Source organism: Panthera onca, chromosome E2 (assembly GCF_046562875.1).
Source record: "Panthera onca isolate mPanOnc1 chromosome E2, mPanOnc1 haplotype 2, whole genome shotgun sequence".
Classification (NCBI taxonomy): domain Eukaryota; kingdom Metazoa; phylum Chordata; class Mammalia; order Carnivora; family Felidae; genus Panthera; species Panthera onca.
The window spans coordinates 19340665-19363555 of record NC_138353.1 but is presented as its reverse complement, the minus strand read 5'-3'; the positions used below and the strand labels follow the sequence as shown (position 1 = coordinate 19363555).

At 56.8% G+C, this 22891-nt stretch overlaps 1 protein-coding gene across 4 annotated transcripts in view; it reads left to right on the top strand.

Moving 5' to 3' along the window:
- CHST8 (carbohydrate sulfotransferase 8) overlaps positions 1–22229 on the top strand; it is a 128399-nt gene extending 106170 nt beyond the window's left edge. For all 4 annotated transcript variants that reach the window (XM_078438528.2, XM_060650933.3, XM_060650934.3 and 1 more), the window contains 2 exons: positions 20070–20107; positions 20663–22229. In XM_078438528.2, the coding sequence (XP_078294654.1) occupies positions 20070–20107; positions 20663–21772 (1148 nt within the window). In that variant the 3' untranslated portion in view covers positions 21773–22229. The remainder of the gene's footprint in view (positions 1–20069; positions 20108–20662) is intronic.
- Positions 22230–22891: the final 662 nt, after the last annotated feature.

Here is a 22891-nt window from a genome sequence, read left to right as displayed (position 1 = left end):
GTCTGGGGTCCTCATTGGTGGCTGGTTGCCAGGCGATTCTAGTCTAACCTTAAATCTTAGCATCTGCGTTTTCAGACCACTGGCACCGAGTGCCACATTCCTGGGGAGGAAGACTCAGAGGAGGTGCAGGGAGTGTATAGGAGGGGGTTTCCGATGGAATTGACACCTGTGGGGGGAGAGAAGGAAGCAATTGGGCAGGAGAAGAAGCTGGACTGTGACGTAGCCAGCCAGTCCTACAGGGAGCTCTGGAGCTGGGTGGGCAGGAGAGATGTCCTGAATTGATGCAAGAGGTCTGAGCCTTTTTACTCCACATCAACCCATTGTTGGTTACAGGCAGCCCCCAGGATAAAAATACACCCTCAGTTGAGGTGACTGACCTCTGGAGGGAAACGTGGCTGTGCACCCCATCATCCCCCCCAGTTTCATGACTGCAACCTTCACCTCCGGCTCCCAGCCCCCACTCATCTGGCCGCTCTGTCCCACCTTTGGCAAGGATTGCCCAAGGCTTTGGTTGCAGAGGGGGAGGGGGGGGGTATTTTTTCCGCATTGCTTTGCTTACTCAAGGATCATTGAAAGTTAACTGCAGCTGATGTTATTGAATTCGGTTCTTTTTTCAGTTCTATAAAAGCTTTTTCCTTCCAGGTATTGCCGTTTGGTTTCTGAGATACAAGCACGACGTCTGCAAAACTGAAATAGCTTTTTTTTTTTTTTCACACGGCACTTTAGAGTTCTCAAATCCGCTCATACAATTTTTTAGCAATTTAATTGAGGTATAATTTATATACAGGGAAACACCTTCATTGTGAGCTTTGACAAATGTATACCATCACCCCACTCAAGATATACAACATTTCCCTCACCCCAGAACCTTCCCTCGTGCTCCTGCTCACCCCTTTCTGTCCCCGTCCCCCGCGGCACCGATGCGCCACCTGTCTTATTCTCTCTCTAGGGATCAGTTTCGCTTGTTGTAGAACTTTGTGGGTGAGACCCTACAGTGTGGACAGTGTGGCTTCTTTTGTTCTGCATGTTTGTGAGCATCGTCCTCATTGTCACATGTGTATATTGGTAGTCTGTTTCTTCTTTATGGACAGGAGCATTCCATTGAACGGAAACGCCATACTTTTTATCCATTCCCCTGCTGGTGGGCATGTTCTTAGAGTTTACTGTCACAGCACATCTGGACACAGGCATCGCTGTCCTTATTGAAGTGGTGCTGGGACCTGCACACAGGTATGTGGCCAGGCGTGGCCAGGACCCCAAGAGCCAGGAGGCCAACGGCTACCCTGCACTCCAGCATCACTTCACGAAGGAACCCTAGACAGCAGCGATCTGACCAAAGCCCTGGTGCATTTCGTAATTTCTTCCAAGCCATGTATTTTTCCAGAAGATGCTCTAGGCATTTTCTTTGGATGCTACTTGAGCTAGCATCCTGCCACGCAGTATTAATTCTCCTTTTTAATTCGGGGTAATTTGTAATTGAGGGGCAGACCTACAGAGCCATCGTTTTTTGGCACATGCACATCAAAGGGACAATATATCATGACATCAGACATTTTGAGAAAATTGCTTTTCCTCCCTGAATGCCGAGTCATAAATAATTTCAGGTTGGGAATACCTCTGGTAAAAGCATGTGATTGACTCCAGGGAGTGGCCTGTAAATACTGAGCCCCAGAATAAAAAATGAGTGGACTGATTTGTGGGGTCACTTCAAGTTTGGACCTTGGTATCACTCATAATAGATGCTGTGGGTGCCTTGCCCGGATCTGCTTTCCTGGTGGGTGTGCCTGTCCCCCGCTGCTGTGCAGGCTGCTAATGGCTCACAGCTGTGCCCTTAATCAGAGATTTGACCTCCGCCGACAGGAGCTGCTTCTGGAAGGTGATGCCTTCCTCCTGGAGGTGGTCTACAACCAGCCATGTGGTGGTTAATGTGCTTTGGAGGCAAGGGACAAGCACATGATGGCGTTTGCTCATTTCTGTGGTGTAAATACTCCCACTGTAGCCAGTTCTAAGCTATGTTGCAAAAATAAATGATAGGGGGCACCTGAGCGGCTCAGTTGGTTAAGCATCTGACTTCGGCTCAGGTCATGATCTCGACGGTTCGTGAGTTCAAGCCCCACATCGGGCTCACTGCTGTCAGCTCAGAGCCCACTTCGGATCATCTGTCTCCCCCTCTCCACCCCTCCCCCATTCGTTTTCTCTCCCTCTCTTTATCTCTCTCTCTCTCTCTCTCTCGTTCTCGCTCTCTCAAAAATAAACATTTAAAAAATGTAATAAATAAGTAAATGATAAGTTGCTTAGGGGTACAAGCACATGCAAATAATACTGTTTAATAAGTCAAGAGAATGATTAACACAGAATTCAGTGAGTACCCCCGTTTGGAGAGGGATGGGATGTCTGAGAGGGGCACAGAGGGGTCCTCCGTGGTATGATAAAGCTCTGTTTCTTAAACTGGGTGACTAAGACCTGGGTGTTTCTGTTCTTATTCTTTTTACTTTATATGTATATTCCTTTATGTGTATATTTTGTACACTATGTATTTTTTTTTTTTTTGCATGAATGAAATGTTTCGTGAAAAAACAATTCTAAGGAAACCCTTTAAGCCTTGAACTTGATTTCCCCTACACATCTTTGGGGCATGGCTCTTTGGTGGAGACGCAGAGGCAAGTTCACGCTCCTGACGAGCTCTGGGCTGGGGGAGCGGTGTGGCCGTGGATGGAGCCCGCCATTTTTCCTCAGTGTGGGCAGCAGGGAGAAGTGAACGAGGGGCCGTGGATTGTCTGGTGTCCCCTCCCACCCCGGCAAAGGGGAGAGCTGCCCTCTGGCCTGAGCCCAGGCCTCCCCTCCCACCCCCCCCGACCCCCACATCCATGCAATTCTTCTTTGGACCTGGTGGGGCTGTTAAACCCAGGCCATCGATACATTTGGACCTTGAAAAATCCGCAGTCTCAATTGCCCCAGGCACTCTGCTTCCCACCTGCTATGGGTGAGGAGAAGCTCTCTCAGGTCTTCATTGCCATCAGTCTGTCTTCCACATGCACGTTGGGTGTGGCCCCACAGCCAGCGGGAAGCGGCTCCACAACTTGGGGCAGGACGGCTTGCGGCTCTGTCCCTACCAGCAGCCCCGGTGCCCCTTCAGCAGAACGTTCCTTCCTCAAGGTTCCACTTCTGCTGGCAGCCTGGGCTGGGGTCCCAGCTGAGGAGGGGGGAGATAGAGCGTCTGGCCCACATCGGGACACCCAGGGGCTCTTACTGTGTGAACACACCGGGGGGTTCCTGTGTGTTCCTTCACCAAGCCCGTGCGTGGGCCAGGTGGTTCACATCGTCCTATCCTCTGGGAGACACATTTGTCTTTGGGAACAAAGCCACTGATTCCCCATTATAGAGATGGTGAGACTGAGGCCGCAGACAGAAAACTTGCTGCTGGCCACCGGCTCTATGAGGATGCTCGGTGCTCAGGCCACCTTCATTAACTGGGGGCCGGTGCAGGGAGGGAGGAGGGGCCGCAGTCAGAAGGCAGCCAGGACCGAAAGCAGAGAACAAAGAGAGTCTAAAGAAAGAAGTCAGGCTGGGAAGCTCAAGTCCCACAGGTACGCACAGACAGACACCTGACGGCATCAGAGAAGTTCCGGAAGCTGTTTCTGTTAAGGCCTGGGCTGAAACTGGAGGGAGAGCCACAAGGAGAATCCCACCCCGAGGGGAGCACTCGAGAGGCCCCTGTGGGGAGGAGGGGTGCTGAGCACTGAGGCGAGGAGGCGAGGGCAGCCCGCATCCCGCGGTCAGCAGGGCCCCACCTTCCCGCCACCAGCCCAGCGCCATGAGAAAGCAGCAGGTGGCGAGCACAGACCCTGGGGCCAAAGAGAACTGGGTTCAAATCCGGGCTCAGCCATCTACCAGCTGTGCACCCTTGGGTGGCTTAACATGTGTGCATCTCGGTTTCTTCCTGTGTCCCATTGGGTCAAAATCACACTGACCTCATGAGCTTCTGTAAGAGCCCAGGGCTACCAGGATCTTTTCGGCTACTGGGGCTTGGAATCAAAGCCCTCCACGCTGACCAGGACGGCTGGGTGGGCATGAGAGCAGAGAGCGGTGGGGCTGGTCACTCGGGCAGGTGCTGCAGCCTCTCCTCCGTGGACAAGCAGGCTGGTATCCTGAGGCACCGTGGGTGTGGTGAGTGGGTGCATCTCCCGTAGGCCCCAGGCTGCGGAGACAGGAGACCAGCCTTCTAGGCCAGGCTTACACTCCTGGGAAGGGAGGCAGGAGCCTTTGTGGAGGGCACTGTGCCTGGGCTCACACAGTGCCAGGGTCACGAAAGGGCCGGGGTCATTGCACAGGTCAGGCAAGGCGCCGTGGCAGGCACTCTGGATCTCTGAGTGGTTCTTGCCCTCTATGTGTTCACGAGCTGCATCGCATGAGTCCCGTAGGGCCTGAGCGCCTCCATGAAGCCTGGAGCCAGTGCTCATGGTGACCCCAGGTCCCAGGTTCCCTGATGTGACTGAGGGTCCACATTGCTCAGAGACACGCCAGTGGGGTGAGTCCTGGAAGGACCCAGCCCCTGCGTCAGGGGACTCTGCATCAGGCCTGCCCAAGAAATGGGGACCTTCCCCGAGAAGGAGAGGCAAACAGGTCTGGAACCTGAGAGAGAAATGGGACCCAAGCAGGGTGTGCTGAGGGGGATGGTGACAGCATGGGTCACTTAGGAGACCCTCTAGGAGTCAGTAATTGGGATCATAGGGGTCACAGTGAGGGCTGGGAGGATGCGAAACTAGATGCCTTCGTTGGGGGCTCTGGCCCCATCAAAGTCACCAAGGGGGACAGACCGCTGCCTCCTCGGAGTCTGTTGCTCATTGCCCTCTGGGATTACCTGGGCCTGAGGGCCTGTCCCTGAGGAGAGACCAGAGTTACCGGCCGCCTGTGTCTTAGACCACTCCTCCCTCTGGGCCCCCACCCCCAGGCAGTCCACAGAGGCTACCCAGAGAGAGAGAGAGCTGCACCCCCTCCACCCCCCGCACCAGCAGCCAGGCTCCGGGAGGCCCACCTTCTCAGTCTCCCTGTCAGGGGTCCAGAGCTATTCATCCTCTTAATTGGTTGCTCAGAGGAGACCAAAGGAAAAAAATAGGCGAAGCAAAATAAAACCTCCTTTGTAGTCTTCCACAAGTCTGGACACCAAAGCCTCATGGTTCTCCCATGAGACGCTGGACACCAGGCACCCACCCCCCAGGGAGAGGAGAGGCAGTAGTGGGCGGTGGGCCGAAGCCCCTCGCACTGAGCCTCCCTTCCAGAATAGCACCCGTCCCTCAGCAGGCACGTGCACCCCCACCAACCCCTGCAACCCTTCTAGCCGTGCCAGGGAGGGCCCGAGGATTTCATTATGAGCTCAGATTATTATCAAGTACAAGGGGGAGTGAAGGGGACGTTATAAGCTCTCCTTTTAATAATGAATCCCATTTCCTCTTGCATTTGGTTTTCTTGCAACAGATGCTGTTGCAGAAAATGGAACAAAATGGAAAAGATAAAAAGGCGAGTCATTAACTCGGCCCGAAAGCCTTCCCACCAGATGTCAGGGACAGTGGGGCAGGGTGCCCAAGGCCCGCCCACCGCACCCTCGCCTGGCACGGCCGCCCGGCGGCTGCTTCGGGGACCCATATGTTCGGATGATTCTCGGCTCGGCTTGGTGTTGGGGAAGCATGGAGCCGCCCCCCTGCTGTTCAATAACTGATGACCATTTTTCTCCAATTATACTGAAATTGAAGGATCCTCAGACTTAGACACCCAAGTAAAATAATTAGTGCTTAAAATGTTAATCGTGCTCAGATGTGCCTTTGCCTGTGGAGGCTGTCTGCAAGTGAGGGTGCTGGGAAGCAAGCTCTGCGGAGAGGACGCTGCCTTTGCACCTCCGCCTCCCCCCCACCCGCCACCGCCCGCCAGGCTGGCCTCCTGAGGAACCCCTGGAGGAACCCCCGGTGCCCATTCGGACCTGTGATGGCTGTGTTGAGACCTCTGTGACCTCCTCCCTGGCCAGCCCACTGTCCCCCGAGCTACCTGATGGTTAGAACGAGGGCACAGAGTCAGGTATGGCCCCGACCCCAGCTCTGCCACCCACCCAGCCAACCAGCGGTGTGGACAAGGGCGGGACACCCAACCTCCCTGAGACTCATTGCCCTCATGCAGAACAGGGATAGTAAAACCAAGCCTGCTGAAATGCCTAAGAGCACAGAGCATTCCTTTAGCCGCCCTTCTGTCCTCAAGCACCACCAGGCCCCAAATGAACAAATACAAAAGCAACACTTCCCCTCCACCAGGGCCAGGTGGGTTGGGGGTCAGGGCAGAGTTGTCCTGTTGTGGATAGTCCGGGGGCCACTTCTGTGCAGCCTGCTGGTCCCCGGGGAAGGTCCTGCAGATCGCGCCCCAAGCGGAAGGGCTGTGGGAGCCTCCCACACCCGCCACCGTCCCCCCAATCTGCTCACCCACTGGGGAGAAACACCTCCCTGCCCCTCGGAGAGGAATTCACTTTCCCTGCTTGTGACTTTGCCCATGCGTGCACCCCAGGTCCATTCTCTGCGGAGACGACATGCCTAAGAGGCTTAGGCTCCTTTATGCTGTGCATCCCAAGGAAATACGGTTAGATATTCCGTGTTCCCTGATCCACCACATAATAAGATTCCTTTATCTCTCGTTGTCATGGGAAGTATATATGAGCTGATTAATATTAATGTGTTGGCCGATTAATATTAATATCGGAACCGATTCATACTTCACAAGGCAGTGATGTTGATGAGCACCGAGAAGCCCGGGCAGCTGTCGGGTTTGGCAGTTCCCAGGGGAGATGGCAGAATCAGTGGTGACCCCATCCACCGTGCCTCGTTACGGACACCGTCATTAGCAGTGTCTGTCAGAGCTGGCATGGAAGTATGTGTGGACTCTGATCGTGGCAATTAAAACCCTTGCCATCCGAGACAGCATATTTTATCATTTAAATAGCATTTTACATTCTCCTAACATATTTTCCCAGTAACATTGTTAAATTAGGTGATAAAAGGTTATTTCTTGCTTCTGAAGTTGAAATAACGTTACCATTATTCCTTATCTGCCTGGAATTAGAAAGGTTTCGGTATTATACGTTCTAAGGGTTTCATTATCAAAATTTGCCAGACTTCAGAAAACAAACAGCATTTTATTTTTGCCCTCGTTTTAATCAAAGATGGACAGAGCTTTGTCTTCTGCCGTTGGAGATGGCTTCTGGTGTTTGGTGAAAAGGGAAGGGTCATTTTTCGCAACAGCGAGACACGTACCCTCAGGGCTCAAGGGGGTCACTGGGGACCCTGGCTTACCTTCGATTTGGAGCTGTCCCTCTTGCCTACAGGGAAGGCACAACCAGAGGCTGTGCCTTTAGCCAGCGGGGCTGGACTGGAGCCTGTCTGTGGCCCTGTGGCTTCCCCATCCCTGTCTCCTCTCCAGCTACCCACCTGTCCAGCCCTAGCGCTTGCCTGGCCTCTGTCTCAAATCCTTTCCTCTGGACCTCGAACCATCTACCCACCGCCCACCATCCACCCACCCACCAGCCCAGCTGCCGCCAGTGTGCCACCCACGTGCCGTCTTCCCATCACCTGTGCTCCATCACATCTGACGTGGAAGACACCCCTTGGACAACACACGAGACTCCCCCCACCCCCACTTGCCAGTTAAATGTGCCGTGAGCAGGGGCTGGGGACACACACACCTGGTAGTGGATCACTTTCTCCCAGTGCCCAGCATTCCTGAGTCACCCTGGAACACGACTTCTTATAGGCAGTGTCTCTGATGTGGCATTTTAGGCCGTGGGCTCTTCTGAGGACACATCTCTGCCTTGAAGAGACGTGCTGTGTTCCCCTGGGGTGAATAGACCCTCCCTGACACTTGATCCCAGTTCTACCTCCTCCCATCCTCTTTCCCAGGGCTTAGATGCCAGGGACAGGATTAATTTCACCAAGGAGGAGGCTCCTGCTCTCACAGACTTCTGGCCAGAACACAGCGGTAGCTGGTTGGCGGGAATGGTCCTGCTGCACTGTGCCCTGTCCCCCGCACCCCCCCCCCCCCGCACCTTCCCCAGCCCCTGCCCTGCCTCACAAGGTCAGCCTGTCCCAGATGTTGGGGGCATGGGTGACAGCGTCTCTGACAGAATACTTCAGCCAAGGACGGGAGCTGCCAGTTTCTTCCTGAACCTTGAGGCTGACGTCAGTGTTCCTCTGAGCTCTTCTTGGCAGGGTGAGGTCTCAGTGGGAAGCGATCACTCTCTACTGATTGTCTGAGTGAGAGATGCCAGCCCAGGGGCACCTGTCTGCAGCCAGATTGGTCCTCACTCTCCTGAGGAGCTCAGCCCTACAGAGCGGCTCTAGCCTGACCCATCCTGCTCCCTCCCCACCCAAGACAGGGCTGCAGACTAGAAGATGGCCCCGGTGGATTCCAGAAGCTGTCCTGAGCGCAGAGGAAAGGTGTCATCCTTGGGAGGATCCGTTGCCCTGACCTCAGCTAGCTCATGCTCTTCGCTAGTGATGCAGGTTGAAAGCTGGAAATGACATTCTCAGGAGGTCCGCCACCCATGACTGCCCCCAGCACCCAGGGTAGTGCCCTTCCTGTACACGTCCCGCTCTTCCAAAATCCCCGCCGTCTCCAATCGCAAATTCTCACAAAGCCTCGGGTATTCAAAGCCTGCTGCACCCTGTTCACGCTGCCCACTGCCCCCACACCCCATGTGTCCTGTGCTCTCCCTGTGCTCCTACACAGCACCCCCTCGCTCTGTAACCACCTCCCGAACAAACAGAAAACATGCTCGTTGCCGTTTGTAAGCAGCCCCGGCGTGATTTATTGCCATCATCACAATATTTTGTTTGGAGCTGTAAACCTCCAGACATAAATCAAGTCATTAGAAGGAATGACGTTTAATCCTGCAGAAGACGCCTCGGTGGGCTGCACAGCTCTCGCCCAGCTCGCGAATCATTAATTCTAGAGTGGACGGCCCATACACACACCTCCACCAGCAGCGCCTCATACGCACCACACACAGGCGTGGAAAGCCGAAGGCACAAGCCGGGCTCCTTTTGTTTCTTGGAATAGCATATTCACAACTGCAAAGAGGTGCCCAAAACACACGCCGGGTCGTCTGGAAGACGGGAGAGTCTTAATTCCGCAGGAAAAACACGCAGCCGGGTGGGGCCGTCTCGGTGCCTGCGATGGCTCACGTCATCCTGAGAGCTGCCGCCGGTCGGACTTCAAAGGGAGCCGGAAAACAGCTCAGGACCATCGCCAGCTCCTTCTTTCACAGAGACCCCCACCACCTTCGAGCAGCCATTACACGGGACCAGGCTCCATCTGCAAGGCCGGCGGCTCTCATTTCCTGAAGACACCTGCTGAGCTTGAAGGGAAGGTTCAGAGACCTCAGACAGTGCCTTCCAGAAACCCGGCAGCCCCACCCCACCCTGGCAAAGGGCATTGGGCTCCCAGCAGATGGGGCCTCTCATAGTTAAGGAGGTGTCCCCCCAAAACGCTGGAGACGGGAGGGGACCCAGGGTCTCAGCCGAGAGGTTGCCTTAAAGACTTCGGCAAGTTCTCAGTGCACACCACAGTTGTGAAAATTCTGGATGACATTTGCAGGGTTTGGTTCTACTTAATATTCCTGTGCTCAGAGCTAACGAGGGTGTTGTTATGCGGCGTTATGTTGGCTGTGCTCTCAAGGATGCTGGAAGGCGCAGGGCTGGGCTGCATGGTTTGTGTCTGGACAGTTTTTACCCACACTCTGCACTGTTGCCAGCTGAGAGCTTCTGTCTGCGAGCCTTACTCAATCTCGTGTCTCTGCGTCGATATGGCCTACCTCGGGGTCGGGTCTTCTCCCCTATCGGCCCTCTGTCCCCCTGGACCTCCCTGTGACAGTGTGTGGGGGGACAGACATTTTCCTACCCTCCCCCTCACACACCGGCTCACCGAGCCCTGCAGCCCTCCCTCCTCTTCCCATCTCCCCACACTGCCTGAGCTCAGGCACCCCATTTCTCACCTGTGTTAGGATGTAAGAATCCTAACCAGTTTTGCCCTTCCTTTAGGCCTTACTCTTCTCTGGGCCGTTCCCCAGTTGCCTCTAGAAAGACCTTTGAATATGCAGCTGGCAGGGCCCTCCGTCTTATCTCAGCCATGCTGTCAGTGCCCCAGAACTGGTCACCTTCCCTGAGCCGGGGGCTGTGAGTCTTTGTGTGAGTGTGTGATGTGGGTGTGGAGCCCAGCCCACCACACGGTGGTGAGAGGATAGGATGGCCTGGGGTTGCTGCGGTCAGGCCACAGCCAGCCCAGTGTGGCCCTCGGCTGGCCGGACCCCAGGGCACCGGGCTGGGCAGAAGCAAGGGCTGGCCCGCCAGAAGGGAAAGGAGGTGGGTCTTGGCTGGATGTCCAGCGACAGTGGTGTCCCCTACAGTCAGCATCCACCAAGGCCAAGATTACTGCTATACTCCAGGCCTTGCCCCTCAGAGAAGCTGGCCAGAGGCTCCCTGAGCTGCTGGGGGCCCAGTCCTTGGTTGGATGTGACTCGACATTCAAGGCCGCGCCTCGGGAGTCACATCTCCTCTCAGATATGGACTGCAGCTATCCAGGCGCATGGCAGGGATCAGCTGGACGGACTGCCAGCTCCTGCCCGCAAGTGCTCCAAGCAGCTCCAGGCTTACCCTGGTGACCTGTGAGTCGCCAGAGGCTCTGTTCTGCTCAGGGGCACACGGGATGATCCCTGAAATGCAGCTGCCGTTCCACGGTCTCTGTGGTACTGGAGAGCCTAAAGCTGCAGCTGCCGGAGTCAGGCTGGGAGGGAGGGCTTGCTGCCCAGGCTCGGGGCCCCTCTGGGTGCAATCGGTGGGCAGTAGGGGTGACCACGTGTGCATGGCCTCTGGGGAGCCTCCGTCCCTGAGCCCCCTAGGCAGCCCCTTTGTGGGCCCGCCTCCAGGAGCCTGACTCCCCCACCCCCACCCCTGGGGGGCCCTGGAGTGCATCCCTCAGGACGGGAGCGGCTCTTGCAGCAGGCCCAGGGTGGCTGGGGAGTGGGGAGCTCCAAGGAAGCATCGGCTAGAACGGATTTACTTTTGCGGCTCTCAGGGTATATCGCAGGCAGCGGCTGTGACGGGTCTGACAGCCACAGGCCAGCTCAGTAATTGACGCCGCAGCCGGAACGACACATCCTGAAGCCAGCCAGAGCTGGACCGATCATTATCTTGTGACGGGGCCACCACAGGAATGAGGCTGCCCCGCCGGCGGCCTCTGATGGCCCAACTGGGTTCCAGTGAAGAAGCGCCCGTCACGGGGCTGGGCCAGTTGGTGTCGCGGGCACTTCCCCTGCAAACAGGCAGCCTCAGGCTCCAGCATGACTCACTCATTTTTATTTCTTGGAAACCTCTGGTGGGAATTCACCAATACTTACACCAGATTAGGCCCCTGCCAGCCAAGCAGGAGGAGCGCCATTTGACCTGGCCACAGTCGCCCAGAACCTGAGTCTGTGGCTCCCTGTGGGCTCTGGACAAAAGGCAGACTCTGATTGGCTGCCGCAGCCCGGCTTGCCCCTCCTCTCACGCACCCTCACCAGGCCCCGGACAACCCCAGGCCGGGACGTGCTCCTGCACACGTACGTCCGCCCAGCTCATCCCCTTCTCCCGCATCCTCCGTCTGCCCTCTGGACGTCTACGCTTGGGAGACCCCGTAGACCTCTCAAACTCAATGTGGATCTGCACCCCCTCCCCAGGAAATGGCATCAGGGTCCCACTGCTCAAGCCAGAAACCGGAATCTCCCTTATTCTGCTCCCAGTCAGTCCCCAGGTGGTACTGACCCGGAGCTGGCTTGCACCAGCAGCCCACAAGGGCCCAACCCCCCGTTCACATCACTAGCTTGAAATCGGTCATGGAGAAGTGTTGACACCACAGGAATCCGCATCACTACAGAGTTGCTCCTCCCCACCACGCAGGGAGCCAGGGTTAAACATTCACCGAGCACCGCCCTGCTCATTCTTCCCGAAATACTCGCCACGTCTTCCTCCGCCTTCTGCCATGAGCGCCGGCATTCAGGCCTCACACGTGTCCTCCCTGGACGGTGGCAACAACCGTGGACCACCCTTTCTGCTTCTGTCTTCCGCTCTTCATCTCAGAATGGTCCTTAAGTTCCAAATAGCTGCCAGCTTAAAGCCTTTGTAGGCTCCCCTTGGGCCTCAGGAGATAAGATGAGGGGTCTTTGCCAGGACGATAGGGCACCCAGCTTGCTGTCCCCCCGCCAGCCACAAGCGTGCTACTATTTCTCGACACCCTTCGGTCTCTCTGTCCCTTCATCCCGTAAGCCCTGGTCTCATGGTGCAAGGCGATCTCCTACAGGAAGGCCCTCGTTACCCCCAGGCGCCGATGACTTGTCACTACCTTAGGGAGACCTCACCTGATACCCCTCCCCTGTCACATGCCACCTGCTGACGCACCCCTGCAACCATCACACGTGAACTGCTCAGTGCCTCATTTCTTGGCTAGACCGTAAACTCCACAAGGGCAAGGGCCATGACTGTCCCATTCATGGCCAGGACACAGTCACCGGTGTGTAAGACTCTGCCTGGCACGTGCAGGTGCTCAGTCCGTGTGTAGAGAATGGACAAACGGTGCTGGCCAGGATGCTGTGTTCTGTCGCCTGCAGGGGAGGCAGAGACGGGCCGCCAGGGGGCACTGGGGCTTAGCCGGCCAGTGTCAGGAACTTCATTCTCTCTCCCCTGCAGCAGCATTCACAGGCTCCTGCTAATCCTTCCAGGCTCATGTGTTGAAAGAACACACGAAGGCAGGAAAGGCATGACCTGTTCTAAGCCATGCGCCACGTACTCTCTGAAGCTGTACACGGACGTGAACACACACGCTCCCCACCCAGAGCACGCTGCGTCACACGGCAGGATGCATGCACGGAAAAGCAGTGTGATGCACCCCCTCAGTGTGCATGCTGTCCCTCGTTGGTTCCATGTGACATGCACACGTGGAGGTACAGTGCAGTGCGTGGCCCCTGTGGGGGGGGGGTGCACGACCCCCCCCCCAACATGGTAGGAATTGCCCCCAGGCTCTGACAGAGGAGAGCTTTGGAGCAGGAGCTGGGGACCCCTTCCTTGTGGATAGGCAGGCATACTGGAGTGGGGGGAGATGCTCAGGGACATCCCTTCAAGTGATGGGCAGATGGGTGACTGTGGAAAAGCAGAACAGCTGTTGGGTTTGCAGACCGGCTAACTGGCTGGCTGGTTGACTGACAGGCAGCTCCAGTGCCCCACTCTGACAGCCGTACGGGAATTCACCGCCCAGGCTGAGCTGACAGAGAACCACCCGGTTGAATCGTGGATCCTAATCACGGAGGCGAGGGAATGGAATCGCTAAACAAAACAAGTAGTGGTCAGAGCCGTCAGGTGCCCATCAGCCCGAGACGGGAAGATTCCTGCTTCCCTCCTCTGCAGACAGGTCCCAGAGTCCCCGCGCCGGTGCAGGAGCTGGGCTCAGAGGAACTCAGCTGCTGTGAAGGTGACCCGGCGATAGGAACCCCAGGCTCTGGCGGCCTCCCTCCCATGGGCTCTCTGTGCCAGGCACCGTGCATGTTTCATTTGCACATTTATGGACCTGCAAGATGGGTGTTTTTATCCCATCTTACAGATGAGGAAGCTAAGGTTCCGTGAGGTCGAGGGATCTGTCCAAGGTCACACAGCTGTGCTCTTGCTCTCTTTTCTTTTAAAATACACGACCCCTTGTTGAAAGCTATGACTCCGAGTGGTGTCTCCAGGAGAAGGGAGGGGAAGCCCCTCCTCTGGTCTGGGCCAAGGGTCAGGGGTTACTGTGTCGCCTCACCATGAGGTTGGTGGTCTTCGAACAACTGGAAGAAGCCCACCCACAGAGGCTGAGGCAAGAGGAGAGGGTCCTGCGGCACCACCCACCCCCCTGCCGGGGTGGGAGGCGGGGCGCTCCTGGCCTGGCTCCTGGCTCTCCCTGAGGTCCACACTCTGACCGCAGAGCAGCCGGGAACCCTGTCTCCCTGCCCTGGGCCTGGGGCAGCAGAGGCGGGCACGGCTGTGCATGGAGCCCGAGCAGAGAATTTAATGAGTCGGATTTTCCTGTGATCACAAGTGAGAATTTAAGACCCTTCTGTGAGGCTTCCTCCATCTGAATTCTGTGCCTTGAGTCCAGGCTGCCCTCTAATTGCTGAGTGTGTTTAAACTTCAGTTTTGCATCTCATCTGCATAAATTAACAACCGGCCCAGAGGAAGGGAGCGGCTCACAATGAGGCATCAGAGGCCGATGAGGGGTTGGCCCCTCAAAAGGGCAGAGCCTGAGCTGGTGGGAGAAGAGCCAGAGGAGGTGTGGCCACATTGGGGCCACAGGCCTGGCCTGGTGCCCCACAGATGGCAAGGGGAGGCCGCCAATTGGGTGCGTCGTAGATCTAACCACCCCTCCTGGGTGGCGTGGACAGGCTGCTAGACCGAGCTGGAGAAGCTCCTCCAGGGGCAGCTCTCAATCCAAGCAGCACCAGCCTTTCCACGAGCATTTATTGAGCTCCTGCTGTGTGCTAGGCATTTTGCCAGACTGTCCGACCCAGAAAAGACATGGTCCTTGCCCAAGAACATGGAGAACTAACACAATCTACTGATCAGCCGGGGACATGTTTTCTCACCTCCTCCAGACTCTTCCTGCCCTGCCTCTAGAGTGCTCTTAAAGCCCCCTGAGGTCACATTACCCCCTGCTAGGGGTTGAACTGTGTCGCCTCCCCCAAATTATGTTGAAGTCCCAAACCCTGGGACCAGTGAATATGACCTTATAGAGCCCTTGCAGATGTGATCAAGTTAAGATGAGGTCATTAGGGTGGGTTCTAATTCAAAATGACTGGTGTCCTTTGAAGAAGAAGAAAAGTGACAGGCACACACAACGGAAGATGGGGGCAGAGGCTGGTTTTCAGAGGCCACAAGCCAGGGAGCGTCTGGGGCTGCCAAGAGCTGGAAGAGGCTGTGGAGGGAACACGGCCCTGCTGACACTTCCATTTCAGACATATAGCCTCCAGAACTGCGAGAGAATTGTGTTTGTTATTTTAAGCCACCCAGTTTGGTGGTGCTTTGTTACCGCAAGCCCTAAGAAATTATTATACCCCTTGTGACAGTTAATTTTGTGTCAACTTGACCAGGCTGCCGTGCCCCGATGTTTGGTCAAACACCAGTCTAGATGTTACTGTGAAGCTATGTTTTTAGAAGTAGTGGATATTTAAGTCGATAGACTTAGAGTAAAGCAGGTTACCCATAATGTGGGTGGGCCTCGTCTAATCAGTTGAAGGCCTTAAGAGAAAAGACTGAGGGCCTCCAAGGAGGAGAGAATTCTGCCTCCAGGGGACCCTCAGACTCGTCCTATGACATTGACTCTTCCCTGCCTCTCCAGCCTGCAGATTTTGGTCTTGCCAGCCCCCACAATTGCATGAGCCAATTCCTTAAAATAAACCCCCCGCATATATATGGCCTGGTCACGGAGGACGAATTGAGCCCCTCATTCCTGTACTTCCTGCGGAGCGGGGCCTGGCAGTTCCCTCAGGGCTTTCTCCCCTGATCCCAATGAGCAGCACACCCTCCTGGCTCAGTTTCTCCTGCCAGCATCCCTGCCTCACACCTTGTGGCTCATCACCACTGCGTGAGGACCCGAACTCTGCCGGGCCCTGCCGGCTGCCCCACGGCACAGAGACCTTTCTCACGGCACATGTGTTCAGTGCGGGAGCTTCTGTGAACAGCAGAGCAGGGCAACACTGTTCATCCGGCAGACACGCCTGCCAGGAGTCTGGGGTGGGACCGAAGCTTGGACTCTGTATCTCATACATGGGGGAAAGCAAGAGGCAGTGGGGGTCTCGTTTCCAGTGTCTTCCCTGGCTCAGGCCAGCCTGAAAGCCCTGGGAGTTTCCTGGCCTGTTGGGCAGCAGAAGTGGACCCGTGGGTGGACAAAGCGGATGATGGTGGCCACGCAGGCACAGCCACCGGAAGATCCAGGGTACACAGTTCGATGTAGCTCTGAGCATCCAAGGACCACAGGTCTGAGACTGCACAGAGCAGGGACTGTGGACTCACACCCATGCCCCAGGGCCCTGCTGGCCCCTTCCGTTCTCCCATCTGTTTCCCTTTGCAGGTCTGACTCCTTTGGGGCAGCCCTGTCTGCCCCCAGGCCGCAGCATTCAGGGTAGCAGGACCCTCTCTCCACTATCAGGACCTGGGACTGAGATTTGAGCAGCCAGAATAGCAGTCGCTGTCCTCAGACGTGGTCAACCAAGGGTTCGTGTGGCACTTCCAGCCCTTTCCAGGGACTCGGATCCTGTTTTAACTCATGTCAGTGTCGCCGGTTTACACAGCCTGAACCTCTGTGGGTCCTGGGCATCAGAGATTAGGGCTTTAGAATTGAACCCAGCAGGTCTCTCTCCTGTGACTCGGACAAAAGGAGGCAGCAGCCCATGTGACCATGAAGCCCCCTCCGCAGCTCTGCCCCAGACCCAGGCTTCACAGCCTAATTATAAGAAACTGGGCACATACGCCATCATCAGCCTCTGCCTCCCCTTGGCAGGTAACCAGCAAGCTTTCAGCCAAACACTCAGAGGAAAACCCTCAGCCAATGAAGAGTTCACAGTGTGGAGCCCACTTGGCAGTCTCAATAACTCACGCCTTGTTTATTCTCACCAATGCTCACTCTTACCGTACAGCCTGTGTTTCAACCGCTCTGCAAATGTCATCTGTCCAGAAAGAGAAAGTGGTTGTTTTTTTCTCACCGTGCAGGAGATGAAGCTCCCTTACAGATTGTTAACATTATGTTGAAAGGAGAAGACAGGTAACTCAGACGCTGAACGTGGAGCATGTACATGACCGGCCTTGGGATTCCTCTGCCGCAGGGTGGGGGTGAGAGAGACTGCGGAGGTATGCGGCAACATTGGTGACATCAAATGGAAAAGGAGGCTAGGGGTTGTGGCTTGTGTTGCTCAGCAAGCCCACTGTTTTTATTTGATTGCATGTCCATTCGAGGGCTTGGGAGGGGCTGGTGGTGGTTATATTGAAGCCAAGCGCCGCCGCCCCCCCCCCGGGCATAAGTCCCCCTATGGCACTGAGTCTGGTGGCTCCTGGTGGCAATACCTTCTTCATGGGTGCAGCAGACGTAGGACCCTTAGCTCCCCTTCCCTGGTCACTCCACAGAGCTGTCCAGTGTCCTGAATGCAGCCCACTGTGGGGTATGCAGACCCCAGCCTCAAGGCACCCAAAGCCTTCACTTGCTCAGAGCTAGGGGTGATCTTTGTTTTGGCTTTTATCCAGGCAGTGCATGGAAGAGTGGCTTCTTCCACAGGAAAAGTAGGGCCAGTGGGCCCCTGGCAGGGGGGAGAGCCTGTTACATTTCCTTCATTAACTTCCTGTCTTTCTTCCAAAATGGCATATGGGAGAGGGTCAGTCTTTGCCAAGTGAGCTGCGGTAAGTTGAAAGGTTGAGAACATACAGCTTGTGGCAAACTCGGGCTCCACATAAGATCTGTTGTTGGGTTTTCCACAAGACAGTTATTCTTTTCAAAGGGGGCAGTTGCAGCCGAGTTGACTTTATTGGGTAAAAGTGGCCAAGAGGTCAGGGACTCCCCCAGACTGGGGCTCTGTCCAGCAGGAATGTTCTCTCCAGCCTTCAAGTGGGCCAACCTCGAAAACCCCCTTGAGGCTCAGCACCCTTCTGTCCAGTCTGCACAGATAAAATGGGACAGGTCCCACAGCCCACCGCCCTCCAGGCTGTGAGGACAGGGCCAGCGGGAGATCACAGCTGTGAGGGCTGACATCTCCATAAGGACATCCTTGTCCAGCTCCACCGGCTGGCAGGGTGCCTTTTGAGAGCAGCTTTTGAGTCCCACTCTTGGCCAAATCTGGCATGACTCATTTGCTCTAGAAAAGGAATATAAATAAGTGCCACCATACCTTGACGAGTTGACAGGATTGACAAGCAGAGTAAATTCCCGTATCTGAGACTCTGAGGAGGAGAGGTGATTTAGCAGAGCCAGCTGCCGTCACCAGAAGAAAATAATTAAGGAAACCCAGCAGTGTGGAGGAAAACTGAACGTGCAGTGAGTCCCTTTTGGTGAAGAGACTTGTGATCACTGGCTGCAGGAGGAAACCCGCGTGTGTCAGAAAGAAAGGAGCTGGAGAAGCTCAGGCTGGAATGAGGCAGAGCAGAGTAGGGGCGGGGGGAGGGGGCTGGCAGGCTCTGGGATGAGAAGGGGACCCTGGTGAGGACCCCTTTTCAATGTGAAAAGACTCCTGTCTCAGGGTCAAGTACCCACTGCTTGCATCCCATGCCCCAAGGGGTGCAGCCGGTTCTATGTGGAGCTCCCCCTCAGCCTCCAAGGAAGAGTCTGGAAGCCCTGTTTCAGGGCTCCCCCACCTGTACACACATATTGCCCATAAGCTAGGGGATGCCCAGGAAGGTACGGACACGCTGTCCTCTGCCCAGGGAAGGGCACACCCCTGTTCCCAGCCCAAAGGGGTCAAAGAAAAGTATTGCAACAAAAGAAACATGCAGCGTGCCCACATTCCACCTTTGTGCCACGTTTGGAACTTGAGGAAGTTCCCAGTAGGCCCCGGGAATGTCGGCTTTCCAGCCCAGGGGTGACCTCGCGTCCCCACCTCCTCGGTAGCTGGTGAATGAAGGAGACGTGTAGGCACATCCTCAGACTGACCAGTATGAGGTCAGGGTCATAGCAGTGGCTGAACCTGTAAGACTGGACCTCGTGGAGAAATCGGCAGAGTCCCTGGGTCAGGGACAGAGGACCTGGATGTCCTCTCAGCAACTGGGCTCCAGCCACTGGACCTATACCATGTGTACAGAGACGGCAGGACCCCCATGGGGCCCCATGCTGGGCGCCCAGGACATCTCGCACACACAGCCCAGCAGCAGCCAGAACTCGGTCAGGTGTGCCCCATCGTGCCAACTGGAAGTTCAAGTCTTCACTTGTTTAAAGGGTGGCTGGTTCCGATTGTGACTGTGGCCTTTGGCAAAGCCTCAGAGTAGAAACAGCCGCTTCCGTGGCACCAGAGATGGAAAAGCCCTGATGCCTCGGTGGCCAGGCAGGGATGGGGGAAGGAGGCCGAGACTCCGAAATAAGTTCCCCCAAAGGAAATCCTCTTGTTTCCCTAGGACCTCCTTCAAAACAAACCAGAGTGTGAAGCAGAATCATCTTCTCTGACCAAAGGTTCACTTCCCCAGAGCCTGTTATCCCGGTGACTTTGGCCTCAGCGAAGCTCAAGGGAAGGGGGGGGACATTGCGGAGTGTGGTCAGCAATGCACTGATCTGTCTTCATCTTCCTCCAGTGCCAAGTGCTTGCCGGACAATCACTCCACGCCTGGGCTCTGCTCAGCCCTTTGGGGGAGATCAGCGTGAGCAGGAGGTGGCCAGCTCACGCCAGAGCCCCAGGGCCAGCCGAGTTGGCCAAAATCTCGAAGTAGATGCCTAGGTTAGAGGACTCCCCAGAGCCAGTGGGGAGGCACATCCAAGGGAAGGCATGTGTTCCACTCCCAGGCCTGTGTGTGCAAAGGTGTGGGTGTTTGTGGGATTCCGAGTACAGAAGCTCCACATGGACTAGATCGAGGGCTGGCCAATGCATAGAGAGGATGGGCAGAGCTTTCTGAAGGGTCCTTTCCCCATGGCTTAATGATAGCGTGAGGTTGTATGGGGGTGCGGGGCAGTGCTATGAGATTCCTGGCTGTTCCACTGAGCAGATGTGTGGACACACCTGGGCAGGGCACCTTTCGAGACCTTCCAGGTCACATTGGGAGGTAAGATGCTGAGAAGTCATCAGCTTGGGAGCCTGTGGGACCACATCTTGCTGCACCCTCATTTTCCATGTGGGTAGAGGAGTTGAGGGACACTTACATTGAGCCATGCCTGCTCCTCTCTGCCCCCCTGAACTGCCTTTTCGCAGATCCCGCCCCCGGTGCCCTGCAGCCCGCGTGTCCAGCATCGAGAGCCCGTGAGCGGGTCCTTGGGAGCCACATGGTACTTCTGCTGCTAATACTGTCCCCTCTGCTTTTCAGGAATAAAGTTCAGCATCAGGCCACAGCAGCCCTACAACGTGAGTTCTGAGAGTCAGATAAATCTCAGCACCGGCAGCCTGGGGAAAGTTGGGGAGGGCAGGGGAGAACACTGGGAGCTCATGTTGAATTCATTCTTGGAAAGAAAAATGCGTCCAGTCCTTCCCAGGGGCCTTGGGAACAAAGCCCACGGCTTTGGCCCCATGAATTTCCCTTTCCTGTCGGATGGCAGCTTTGGACTTGTGCTAATAGAGGCAGTAAATTTGCACCAGCCTCCTCAGGCCGCCGGCTCCCGCCGGCTCGCCTCGCCAGGTGCAGGTTCCTGGGAGGCCTGCGCCATCTCGTGGCTGAAAAGATACCTGCACCTCTGCCTCAAGACCATGGCCCGCTAGGGGTGGGGGGCCTTTGGGGACCGGACCTAGGCTCAGACCAGAGGGGTCAAATCCCACAGGGTCAGCTAGTCTCTTCCTTCACCCGGAATAAACTCAGGCCACAGAGGGGGCAGGGACCCCGGCCACTGTGAGCGTCTGACCTGTGTGACCCTCAGCGCCCATCTGCCCTGTCCACCCTGATAACCATTTCTCTTCCTGACTCAGGATCTCCCACCAGGCAGCTCCCGGGATGGTGACTTGAAGGCCCCTACGGAGACGGTCACCGGAGACTTGTCCAGCCGGGCCCCAAGGGGCCTCAACCTGCTGGTACCCGACCGGCCTCGAGCCCCCCGAAACATGGGGGCCCGTCTGCGACCCCGGCAGCGCCGCCGGCGGCTGCTCATCAAGAAGACGCCCGCTGCTGCAGCAGCCGTCCCGGCCAACGGCTCGGCCGGTCCCTTTGTGCGGCCGGCGCCCTGGGCCGCGGACGGCCACTGGGTCACCCTGCACCGGAGCCAGCAGGAGCGCAAGCGGGTGATGCGCGAGGCGTGCGCCAAGTACCGGGCGAGCAGCAGCCGCAGGGCGGTCACGCCCCGTCACGTGTCCCGCCTCTTCGTGGAGGACCGCCACCGGGTGCTGTACTGCGAGGTGCCCAAGGCGGGCTGCTCCAACTGGAAGCGGGTGCTCATGGTGATGGCCGGGCTGGCCTCGTCCACCGCGGACATCCAGCACAACACCGTGCACTACGGCGGCGCCCTCCGGCGGCTGGACACCTTCGACCGCCAGGGCATCCTGCACCGCCTCAGCACCTACACCAAGATGCTCTTTGTCCGCGAGCCCTTCGAGAGGCTGGTCTCCGCCTTCCGCGACAAGTTCGAGCATCCCAATAGCTACTACCACCCTGTCTTCGGCAAGGCCATCCTGGCCCGGTACCGGGCCAACGCCTCTCGCGAGGCGCTGCGGACGGGCTCCGGCGTGCGCTTCCCCGAGTTCGTCCAGTACCTGCTGGACGTGCACCGGCCCGTGGGCATGGACATCCACTGGGACCACGTCAGCCGGCTCTGCAGCCCCTGCCTCATCGACTATGACTTCGTGGGCAAGTTTGAGAGCATGGAGGAGGATGCCAACTTCTTCCTGAGCCTCATCCGGGCGCCGCGGAACCTGACCTTCCCCCAGTTCAAAGACCGGCACTCGCAGGAGGCCCGGACCACGGCACAGATCACCCACCAGTACTTCACCCAGCTCTCGGCCCTGCAGAGACAGCGCACCTACGACTTCTACTACATGGACTACCTGATGTTCAACTACTCCAAGCCCTTTGCAGACCTGTACTGAGGGGCGGGGCCCGCGGCCACTCACCTGTCCGCGCGGGCATCCCACTGTCCGTGGTCCCTCACCCGAGAGCTGACACGTACCCGGAGCAACAGAGCTCTGCGGATGTGAGGAGCCGTGGCTGCTCCGTGCCGCTGGCCCGAGGTGGAGGACAGAGGCCCGGGCGTCGGGTGGGGACTCTGGCCCTTGTTCCATACCCACTTTCTCACTCCTCCGCTGAGGAAGATGCCGGGGGCTGAGCAGGACCCCAGGAGTCCTAGCTGCATAGGCCTAGCTCGGCCAAGAGGCAGGATGACCAGGGAATTCTGAGGCCCTGAGGACGAGGGCCCCAGCGGTAAGGGATTTCCTGCAGTCCCTTAGCCATTGCCTTGTACCAAACCACGTGGTTTGCAGCTTTTCTATGACCCAGGGGGGAGGTTCCCTCAGAATGAGGTTCCAAATAAAGCACATGGTTTCCAGAGTAGCGGTGTCTACACTTTGTGTTGGTAGGGGAACACACGGACCCTTCCCCAAGCTGTGGGGGCTCTGTCTCCCTCCCCAGGACAGCCTGAGCCGGGCACCCGCAAGCCCCGCCCAGGGGAGCCCAGGGTGGGAGTGGCCTGTGCGAGAGGGGAGCTCCCGCTCACCTCCCACTCAGGCTCCAGAGGCCAAGACCCCATCAACAGGGTTCTCTGTTATCAGTACCAGCACATTCATCCTGAAAGGAGAAAATAGACCTATCCCTGTGGAGGCCCACTGGGGTCCCTTCTTGTCACTTTGTGGGGGCCCCCTGAGGACGGCCAGAGCTCTCTGGGCAAACCACTGGGGTCAGCGGGGCGCTGCACAGGGGTCTCGGGGGGTGTGGCATTTCCGGTGGGGATCGATGCTATCCCTCTCCCTAAGCAGGGCTTTATCTCTGTCATCTGCAGACCCCCATGACCTTGGCCTTGGCCCCTGGCTCCACTCACCTGACCAGGCCACCTTAGAGCTTTCAGGACTGCCCACCCCTGAGGGACCACATTCTGGGGGAGGAGCAGGAGAAGCCCACGGGGGAGCGGGGGACGTCTCCCAAAGTATATATTTTCATACACAGAAGTGGCTCTGAGATGGTCAAAAGCCAGGGTGATTCTTGAAAGGTCTCAA